At 47.4% G+C, this 11,124-nt stretch overlaps 1 protein-coding gene across 1 annotated transcript; it reads left to right on the top strand.

The window, feature by feature from the left end:
- Positions 1–7,203: 7,203 nt before the first annotated feature.
- Positions 7,204–10,444, top strand: LOC123184891 (uncharacterized). Its single transcript, XM_044596933.1, has 7 exons — positions 7,204–7,366; positions 7,471–7,542; positions 8,418–8,486; positions 8,592–8,753; positions 8,832–8,921; positions 9,009–9,306; positions 10,268–10,444. The coding sequence occupies exons 1-7, from the start codon at positions 7,270–7,272 to the stop codon at positions 10,269–10,271; spliced, it is 792 nt and encodes a 263-aa protein (XP_044452868.1). The 5' UTR covers positions 7,204–7,269; the 3' UTR covers positions 10,272–10,444.
- Positions 10,445–11,124: the final 680 nt, after the last annotated feature.

Raw genomic sequence — 11,124 nt, 5'->3', positions numbered from 1 at the left:
ATTTGCATCTAAACTAGCCCTCATTTCTTTGATAATTTCATTTTGGTAAAAGCACAAAAGAGAGGTGGATTCCACCTTCTCACTCATGGGGTGCCCAAATATAGTTTCCATATTTTCATAAGTATCTATGAGATCCTCCTCAAGAAACCTTCTTCAAAAATAGAATCTAGAACTTGTTTGAATGAAGAGGGTAAACTAATATAAAAGCTTTTCATGCATATCTCAATTTGATGTTGGGGCACATAGCTAGCTCGGATCCTTAATAGCCTATCCCAAGCATCTTTCAAAGATTCATCAAGTAAATAACGAAAAATTCCGGGATCATCTTCATCAAAATTATTTAAACTCTCATTGATAACCCCGATAGGTCTTTCCATAGCATCATTATTTATGAGCTTAGAGAGGACAGCGGAACTATCCAGAGTAAAACCCGGGAGAGGACCCTTAGCCCTTTTTGAATCAGCCATGGCACAAGAAAAATAAACGGGGAAAAGGCGAATAAAACGGCAAGGGTGAAGTGGGGGAGAGGAAAGCGAGAGGCAAATGACAAATAATGTAATGCGAGGGATAAGAGTTTGTGATGGGTACTTGGTATGTTTTGACTTGTGTGTAGACTCCTCGGCAATGGCGCCAGAAATCCTTCTTGCTACCTCTTGAGCACTGCGTTGGTTTTTCCCTTGAGGAGGAAAGGGTGATGCAGCAAAGTAGCTTAAGTATTTCCCTCAGTTTTTGAGAACCAAGGTATCAATCCAGTAGGAGGTCACACGCAAGTCCCTCGTACCTACACAAACAAATAAGAACCTCGCAACCAACACGATAAAGGGGTTGTCAATCCCTTCATGATCACTTACGAGAGTGAGATCTGATAGAGATGATAAGATAATATTTTTGGTATTTTTATGATAAAGAATGAAAGTAAAGATTGCAAGATAAAATAGATTGGAAACTTATATGATAAAACATAAACTCGGGGGCCATAGGTTTCACTAGTGGCTTCTCTCAAGATAGCATATTACGGTGGGTGAACAAATTACTGTCGAGCAATTGATAGAAAAGCGAGTAATTATGAGAATATCTAGGCATGATCATGTATATAGGCATCACGTCCGTGACAAGTAGACCGACTCCTGCCTGCATCTACTACTATTACTCCACACATCGACCGCTATCCAGCATGCATCTAGAGCATTAAGTTCATAAGAACAGAGTAACGCATTAGGTAAGATGACATGATGTAGAGGGATAAACTCAAGCAATATGATGTAAGCCCGATCTTTTTATCCTCGATGGCAATAATACAATACGTGCCTTGTTGCCCCTGCTGTCACTGGGAAAGAACACCACAAGATTGAACCCAAAGCTAAGCACTTCTCCCATTGCAAGAAAGATCAATCTAGTAGGCCAAATCAAACTGATAATTCGAAGAGACTTGCAAAGATAACCAATCATACATAAAAGATTTCAGAGAAGAATCAAATATTGTTCATAGATAGACTTGATCATAAACCCACAATTCATCGGATCTCGACAAACACACCGCAAAAAGAGTTACGTCAAATAGATCTCCATGAAGATCGAGGAGAACATTATATTGAGATCCAAAGAGAGAGAAAAAGCCATCTAGCTAATAAATGTGGAGCCGAAGGTCTGAAGTAAACTACTCACACATCACCGGAGAGGCCATGGAGTTGATGTAGAGGCCCTCCGTGATCAATGCCCCCTCCGGCGGAGCACCGGAAAAGGCCCCAAGATGGGATCTCTTGGGTACAGAAGGTTGCGGCAGTGGAAATAGGGTTTCGTGGTGCTCCTGGTTGTTTTCAGGGTATATGAGTATATATAGGAGGAAGAAGTAGGTCGGTTGACCCACGAGGGGCCCATGAGGGGGCAGGGCGCACTCAGGGGGTAGGCGTGCCCCCTACCTCGTGGACTCCTCGTTTGTTTCTTGACGTCCACTCCAAGTCATCTGGATCATGTTTGTTCCAAAAATAACTCTCCCAAAGGTTTCATTCCGTTTGGATTCCGTTTGAAATTCCTTTTCTGTGGAACACTGAAATAGGCAAAAAAATAGCAATTTGCACTGGGCCTTGGGTTAGTAGGTTAGTCCCAAAAATAATATAAAAGTGTAAAATAAAGCCCATTAACATCCAAACAGATAATATAATAGCATGGAACAATAAAAATTATAGATACGTTGGAGACATATCAACTCACCATCAGAACAGATCTCCATCTCACCGCCAGAGATAGAGCCTTCCAATTCAGCCCCATGGGTGAACCCAACGAAGACATGCCTTACAGTCGGTTGAGCCGGGGCGGGTCGTGCGCGCTGAGCCGTCTCGATGATGTCGGTGCAGACGTCCGGCTCAGGGCTCGGCTCGTCGATCTTGCCGATGAAGACGTGGATTCCACCGAAGGGGACCCGGTACCCGTACTCAATTGAGCCGGCCTCGGGGCCCCAGCCAGTATCGTCGATGTAGAGCTTGCCGCGACGACTCTTGGGCATCCGGCCCACATCGTATCCCTTGAGCCATTCGAAGCTGCCCTTTAAGAACTCGAAATCACCGTGCGCTGGCCCCACGGTGGGCACCAACTGTCGTGGAAGTGTCATGGCAGATGTCCTCATGGAAGGACTTAGTTATGAAGCCATTGCGACAAGGTTAGCTTAAAGGGGTTAAACGGGACAAAGGACACAGAGAGTTTATACTGGTTCAGCCCCTTGCGGTGAAGGTAAAGGCCTACTCCAGTTGAGGTGGTATTTCTAGGGTTTCGATTACCAGGGAGCAAACACACTTTACCTAGCTCTCGATTTGATGTTTCTTGCCCTAAGCCGCTGCCGGGTCGTCCCCTTATATACACGGGTTGACGCCCTGCGGCCTACAGAGTCCCGGCCGGCTCATACAACGTGTCCGGCTCGGTGACGTATCTTACATGCCTTATATTACAAGTCTACTCATACATGGCGGTTTACACTTACGGGCCTTAAGCCGTCTCTGGGCTTGGGCCTCTTACCGGCCTATCTATGAACCGCCGTCTGGTATACTCTTGGTCTTCATGGATGAACCGCCAATGTGGTTGACCCGGCCCCTCCTGGGCGGGTCATACCTGATAGTCATATCCCCAACACTACCTATCTTAGTGGAAAGCCTCATCCCCATTATCTATCTTAGGGGTGGGGTGCAGGGGGTCGCCGGAGGTTTTCATCGGTGGTGCGGGGCTCAGAGGGATGGCCGCGACGGTGGCCAGCAACGACGGTCGGGGAAGCTTGAGGGGAGGGGAGGGCGCTCTTGGGTGCCAGGGGCTCCTCCCTTGGTTTGTGGAGCTGCGGTGGTGGCGGTGAACCGCAGTTATGGATGGCGGCGTGGCGGCACCACATAGGTGGGTGTGCTTTGGTGGTCATGGAGATAGGTCTCCGGCCTTCCGGGCAAACGTGGATTGGTGGTCGAGAATGGTCCCCTGCTCAGTTTGTTGCGCTCAAATGCTACGGGCTTCCTTTGGCTCGGCGGTGAAGGAGGTGATCCGGGCAAATGCCTTGCACTTGCTTGGTGGGTGCCGATGATGGCGTCGCTCTCGAGCGTCACATTCCTTCCTGAAGGCCTCATTGTGGAGCTACCTCTACCGCCACGAGTGTCATGTGATCATCGGGTGAAAACCTAAGCTCCGTCGGAGCGGGCGACAACGACCCCTATGTTGTTACCTTCTTGGAGGTGTCGCCTTGGAACCTTGACACTTATGGGGCAGCGGGTTTTACGATAGCTGCAGGGTTGTCTCGTGGTCAGGGTGGTGGATGCCGAGGCGGTGGCCCCCAATGGTGGATGTACGCCGAGGCGGCGGCCTCGGATAGCCATGCAGCGGCGGTCCTATATATGGGGTAGACCCGTGGCTCATCATGGTATGGGTATATCGGAGCGGCAGCTCCGGAGCCGGTGGTGTGTGAATTGTGGCCTTGGGTTGGGTGGTCGACGAAGCTACATTGCTTGTGTGGTTTTTTGTCCTGGTTTTCCTCATAAACTGGGTCATTATGTGAGGTTTTTGATCTGGTTTTTGTTATAAACTCGATCAATTCTATTCTTTTTAATGCAATTCCAGAGCTCCTCGCCCTCTAACGATGTTCTGTCAATAAAAAAAGATTGCAAACGAGTAAGAACGATCAACCGACCGTAGTAGTACATGTATGCGTAGGTACGTGCATTGGGCATCCCATGGCCTCCACGGACCGTAATAGGTTTACCAGCTGGTGACTGCGAGCATATCGTTCTGGGTGGGTGGTGGGCGCGCAAGACGATGACGCGCGATGAAAGCCTGCCGTCTGATCGGCTGGCCACCTGACGTCGCATGCATGGATGAGACCGACCAGACCGGCTTGATGCATGGAACGGGTTCGATCAAACTTGATTGTGATGCATTGCGTTGATGCAAGATGCGTGTGTGGTTTTTCTTTTTCTTTTTTTCGATAGAAGATGCGTGTGTGGTTGGTTTGAACTCTTTGGGAGTGATTTTATGCTTCGTCAGTCACAATAAAATGTGTCCACGCGTTCACTCACAGTCGATTGAATTGTTAAAAAAATGATTTGCAGCTGCCTATGTTATACTCGAACATTGACTGTGAATCCATATACATGGGAGATCGAAAGATTGCAAACGAGTGAGAACGAGCGACCGGCTGGGTGTGGCGGTCATTGTCGCACGCACATCTGCACCCTCCCATGCCGCGTACCAGCTGACTGCAAGCGTATCCTTCTTGGAGGGCGCGTCAAGATGATGACGATCAAAGCCTGCCGCCGGTTGGGCTGGCAACCTGACGTCGCATGGAGAGGACCGGCTTCATTCATGGAACGGTTGGAAGAAATTTGATTATATATATGATGCAATGATGCATAGATGCCCTTCGTGTGGTTGATTTGAACCGTTTGGACAGTCTTTTTTTCTTGTTTTTTTTTTTGCGGGGACACGGTCCTTTTTGTTGTTGCTAAAGCATTTTCATGTTTGCGGTAGAACACTGGTCATATATTCATGCTTTCCATCTCACCATAACTACAGACTTTTTCAGCGGTGCAGCACGCAAAACACAAGGAAATCCAAGCAAAACAGAAGGCACGAGTCTTGGTTAAATCTCATCTAAATAAGAGTTTAACGGACCTTTAAACTCGAAAAATTACCATTCTTTAATGCAGCCCATGTCATTCTTTGGGACACTATATGCAGGTTGTCTAGTTTCTCAAAAAAAAAACAAATATGCAGGTTGTCTAGAAAAACAAAGTCAATCGATTTTCTCAACAAATGGATTAGAATTTGAGATCTATTGACATTTTTTCTTCCTTCCGAGCACCCTCCTATCCTTGCCTTTCCTTTTGCTGTGACCCCGTACCCTGAAGCTACTCGCCGCAACATCCCCGTCTCGGACGAGGTCGCTATCCAATCATACCGGCGTTTGGAGTTAAAAGCCCCTGCACCAGTGAGTTTTTAATCCATGTATGCCAGGGAAGGCTCCACCGGTGAACTCCCATGGACGCCTCATGCCTGGAGATTGTTGGATCGGATGGGATTCGTTCGTGCGCACCCATGTTTTTTCCGACCATTTGGTTTCTGGAGGGAGCGGCGCAAAGCTCTGCTACTTGTTGCCATCATGGGACATGTCTTTTTCGTTCCATGATGAAGTCAGAGGCAGAGAATGTCATGGAAGCTATGATCTGAGGACTAGTAAAGGTGGTTCGAGTCTTTGCGGTGACGAGAAATTTGCTTGGTTTTTCGGGAGTCGTAGCAGCAGAGGGTGAAAATCCAAGGTCTGGGCTTAATTGGTTGTGCCTAGCAATGGCTTTTTTGAGGCATTGTTTTGAGAGCGTGAACTTTCTTCAGGGTGAAAACCTATGATCTATGATCGGGAGACGACGGCTCTTGCGCATTGTTTACTTCTTGGAGGCGTCGCTTTTGGAGAATTTGGACTTCAGGTGTTGTGTTGGTGGTGTTTGTACTGCTGCTTCAAGGACAAGATCACTGTAGCGGGACTTTTCTTTTTTAGCTTTTCTTATTTTAATTTTTTTGGTTGTGTGCATCCGTAGTGCCAGTAAGGTATTGCATTGTTGCAGAGACTGGATATAATTGGTATCTTCGCGATATTAATATATTTTTTATAAAAAATGTATGCCAGAAACACCGCGGCCAGCCGCATTATCCGTATCTTTGATGTGGTCGAAGCTCGACTTCACCGGCACCCCTGCCACCTAGCTGCCACTCATAGCGGTGCCCTACTCTCCGCCTCGAAGCTACGCCTCTTCCTCTCTCCCAAAATCTGTTGGCTGGAATTCTATATTTCGACTTACATATAACGAACATGTTCAAACTACTTGGTCGCACGAGTTGTGCTTCTACCAAAACAGCCGTGGTGACGAACATAGCCTACCTCGGGTGGTTAGGTGTTTTGTGGCGGAACCAACTCATTAGGGTTTAGGTCCTAGATTTGGTATTGGTGCTCGTATTTCGTTGGATTTATTTTAAGTTTCTTATGATACTCGTTCAGTGAGAGAAGACGTTCCCTTCATTAGCGGCAGTTGTTTTACTGGTGCGCTGGTCTTATGAGGCCTTAACACGACGACTTTCCGATTGTCTACTACAATAAGATTTGTCTGGCTCCAATGAAGGGAAATGACGCCGGCGCGCCTTCGGCTCGCTGCAGTGCTTGCAGTCGTCGCTAGATGGTCTATGTACCTGAAAGAATTTTTACCTTTTGTGTTCTTTGTACTATCATGACCGTTGATGAATACTCGTAGATTAAAAGTTTTCCCTCGAAAAAAGGCCAAATGACCATCATTAACCAGACGCCAATATTGGTTAAGATGCAAAAAAAAAAAAGCCATCCGGAGGGCCGCGGTACACGTTCCATCAAGCACGCACCACACGCCCGAGGAATGCCAGGCGTAGTACAACACTTCCATCCATTTCCGTGGCACGCCAGGCCAATCGTGGGAGAAATTAGGGCAAAGAATTTTTTTGTCTTTTTTGTGCACCAATCACTAGCCAATAATGAGATATGTTCTTGAGGATTCCATTTCGTAACTTTTGACCGGGACCATCGGCGGCAACGCGACACAATACTGCGTACGGCAAAGCTGCAGAATGCAACGGCCGGTCGACGACGCACGCACGCCGTCCTCCTCCTCCTCTTTATACCTCCACGCACACCGTCGTCCTCCACCTCCACGCGCAAGACCGGAACGCTTCTCCTCCCTTCTACCACCAAGCACACCGCCCACTTCGAAGCTTTCCTCCCTTGCCATGGCCGATCAGGGCGACGGAGGGGCTGTGGCTCCGGCGGCGCCGGCACCGGCCGTGGTGCTGGGAGCACAGCCGGAGGAACCTGCCGGGGATGCAGGTTAGTTTCAGCGGACGACAGCCCCCTCCTTTCCTTGGTTCTTCGATTGCTTTGCTGTCCTGCAACCTGAAAGCCCCTCCTGAAAGCCCCTCTTTTTCTTTCAGGTTTGGAGGAGCCGCTGGTGGAAGTGCACGATGCTCCCGTGCTGGATGCTCCGGTGCCCGTGGTTGGTGAAGGTGAGTTCCCGGCCGGCGCAGTCCCTCCTCGCTCTAACTGTGTTTTCTTCCACCGCTTCTCCCACTTTCTTTTTTTGCTTTTGGTAGACGCGAGCGCGCCGCAGCAACTCCATCTGCTATCTCGTTTCGTTTCGATTTCTATCTAGTTTTTTTGGTTGGTCAGTTCTGATCCATGTTTGATGTTTCTCTTGCGCTGGGTTGTTTTTCTTGGACTTGATGTTCTCCTTTGTGTTTCTTGATGATGCGCCGGTGAAGGCAAGATGGAGCTCGGTTGGAAAATTTTCCTTGCAGCGTTGCATGCATGCGTGCCGGATCCGGATGTATTAGGCCGCAGATCGTACGTAGCTCGAGTGCCTGAGGCAGCTTCGTGTGGCTGATCGATGAGCACTTGGTGCGAGATCTTGTGGTTTTTTCTGTCACACCTATTCTTCTTGTTTCCCTCGCTCCTCATGTGGTGCTCTTGCGTTTCAACTTTCTTTTACCGGCCGGCTGGCAAGACGACGTACGTACACACCCGCGCGGCTCATGTTCCAGATCTGTATGCTGTTCGAAACCCTGTACGTACGCTCCATCATTTGCTCTGTGTTTTTCTTGAGTTTTTTTTCCCGTCCGGAGCTCATCCGCGGCTCTTGTCGTTCGGGATGGTGAATCGTGTTTCTTGCGACCGTACAATACATACGCCGATGAGGATGCATATATTTGCAGATGTGCTTGGCACAAGTGAGTGACAGCAATCAATTTCCCAATCTGAGGCGCCGTCGTTTCTCAACCTGTTGGTTTCTTTCTTTCTTTCTTCTGGTTCATCTGCACGCCCGATAGAGATGTGTGTGCTGTTCAAGAACCTTCATGCATGTTCCATCGTTTCCTTTCCTTAGGCGTGGAGGACCCGCAGGAAGAAGAGGCCTTGGATGGAGGTGACAATCAGGCGCCGGCTCTGGATGAAGGTGAGCTCCCGGCGACTGCTTGCTCGTTCTTCCACCGCCTTATGTGTTCCTCTCCTTCTGGACATGCAAGTCTGACAGATCCGGTTGTTCATTTTTTACTTATAGGAGAGGTGGACCTGCTGACGGAGCTCCTGCAGGAACTGGATGAACCCGAGCCGGAGGATGTGGACGAGTCAGCTGTCCGCAACCTCATGGACGAACTGGCGCAAGGGGAGCCCAAGAAACGGAAGATTGACTACACGCTGGCCACACAAGGACCGACGACTGGTGAGTACAGTACAGGGATACTCTGGATTCTCTGATTGCGTCAGATGAAATAAGTTGCTCATGCCTCAAATCCTGCAGCTGGCGGATCCGGTGCCGGCGTTGCAACCCTCCCCAAGGCAGGCCCTTCCATAATGAACCACACGCTGCCTTTCATGGTGCCGCCGGCCGGTAATGACCTACCATAGCTTTGTTTCTCCTCGTACGTAAGTTGGGATTTCATTCTCTGCCATTCACTAAATTGAGATGTCTTGGCAGGAGCAGCTCCTCCCCTGATCATCCCCGGCTTCGGCTTGCCTTTCGTGGGAATGCCACCTGTGGGAGCCGGCGGGATGCCACGATTACCAATGCTGGCCAGCGGCGGGCCGCCGCCGCTGTGTCCCGCCTGCCACAGAGCAACCAGGCAGCCAAACCAGGCTCGCGTTGGCATGTCCCCATTCAATCGTCCAGACCCGCACATCTGCTTGTGCTTACCGTGCCAAGAGAGGCTGGATCAGAGGATTCAGTACTGCCAGGACTGCCGCGCTTTCTATGCGACGAACACAGGTTTCACGAGGTATGTACAATACTCCAACTTTCAACGGTACATATTACCACGTCCCAGAGACAGTACAGTAGTACGGATTTGCATAGCAGGGCTGATTACAGATCTACCAAGTTGCATACAATGTTCTGTTTCTGTTTTTTAGCAAAGGAGAAGCAAGTTTTAATCGGCTATGTAGATCAAATTCTTATGTGTGGAAACACTAACGGGTGTGTCTAGGGCACATCTAGATGTGCTCTAGTTATTGCACATCTAAGTGAGTGAATCAAGCATAAAAGAAAAAGAAAAAAAGAAAGAAAATATTCACACGAATCTTAATGTAAGATCAATGACATATGACTTAGATGTGCAATACTTATGGCACATCTAGATGTGCTTTAGCAAAACTGAACACCTAAAAGTCTGATGCCGGATTTTTAGGCATGGCAAAACTACATTTTTTAGGCTATTTATATTCGCGCGAGGATGACAAATTCAGTTTGCAAGCACGCCAATTTTCTGACAAAAAAATGAATTGAGTTGGATTTTTAGCAAAGAGAAGCAAGTTTTAATCTGCTATATGTAGATCAAATTCTTAACTACTTTCCCCTAACACAACAATAGTATTTTGCTATGTAGATCAAATTCTTATGGAAACACTAAAAAATATGGTGTTGGATTTTTAGTCATGGCAAATCTACGTTCTTATGGCAATTTATATTGGCGCTATTATGACAAATTTTAGTTTGCAAGTATGAAAATTTTCTGACAAAAAAATTGAATTGAGTTGGATTTTTAGCAAAGAGAAGCAAGTTAATAATCTGCTATTCCGCAAAAAAAAAAGTTAATAATCTGCTATGTAGATTAAATTCTTAAGTACTTCCACGTAACACAACAACTGTTTTTTTTTTTGAAACAGGAACAACAGTTTTGGTCTTTCATTATCTTAGTTGCATAACATATCATATTCTGATATATATTGTTCTAATGGCAGGTGAAGGACATGGCCCCTGGACAAACTTGGTAGCCTTTTACCTACTTTATTTATATCACCTTATTTTGCTTTGTGGAAATTTGATCACGGGTTCTGAATCTTGTGATGGTCTATTCTAAATGGCCTGTTGGTTGAATTGTGACGTTGGATTATATTCAGAGATGTATCGTGTGTGACGTAAACAACCATTGCACAAGTTTGAAGGATTTAAATTGTGAGATATTCTGCACATGGTTTATATCTTCGATTTGGTTTTAACTCTTCGAACATTTGTGATGGTCAAACCGTTCGAACACAAGTGTTATGCCATACCTGTGTATGATAATGCACACGTGTTTTCAGAGTTGTAAACGTGTGTGTTTGGTGTTAACATCGCAAACGATTGTATGAAATACTTTGGGATCTTGCCTAAGATCAACTTATGTCATCTACCACTCTCGATGTTTCCCGAAACCCACGATAGTTCCCTTCGCGTGCCGCATGGGCGGCCAACTTATAAAAGGTCCCGACACCGATAGCACATCTCTCGCTTACATGCATGGGATGACATGGTAGCCGATGAGATGCCCAGCAATGATCCCCTTGTCCATCTCGTGCTCGCGGAGTCCCACGTGGTGGCTAAAGAAGCAGACCGCTGCCGCGCCAACCCCAGCGCCGCAGCCTCATCCTTAAGGAAACCTGAGACGGTCACCATACAGCCCACCCAACTTCAATGGCAAAATGATGTCTGTTAAAAATAGCATGCAAATGTGCTTTTTTTTTTAGTTGGAAACTTGGCATGTGTTCATCATATGACCCATATAGGGTGTAGTAAAAGAATTAAGAGAGTTACGGCAAAAACTTGATGTACTTCGAGT

Source organism: Triticum aestivum, chromosome 2A (genome assembly GCF_018294505.1).
Source record: "Triticum aestivum cultivar Chinese Spring chromosome 2A, IWGSC CS RefSeq v2.1, whole genome shotgun sequence".
Lineage (NCBI taxonomy): Eukaryota > Viridiplantae > Streptophyta > Magnoliopsida > Poales > Poaceae > Triticum > Triticum aestivum.
The sequence above is the reverse complement of the archived record's forward strand: the minus strand, read 5'-3'. Positions and strand labels throughout refer to the sequence as shown.

Coding starts and splice junctions, on each gene's coding strand:
- LOC123184891 (XM_044596933.1), top strand. CDS start 7,270: ATGGCCGATCAGGGCGACGGAGGGGCTGTGGCTCCGGCGGCGCCGGCA. Junction 7,367..7,470: donor GGAACCTGCCGGGGATGCAG/GTTAGTTTCAGC, acceptor TTTTTCTTTCAG/GTTTGGAGGAGCCGCTGGTG. Junction 8,487..8,591: donor GGCGCCGGCTCTGGATGAAG/GTGAGCTCCCGG, acceptor TTTTACTTATAG/GAGAGGTGGACCTGCTGACG.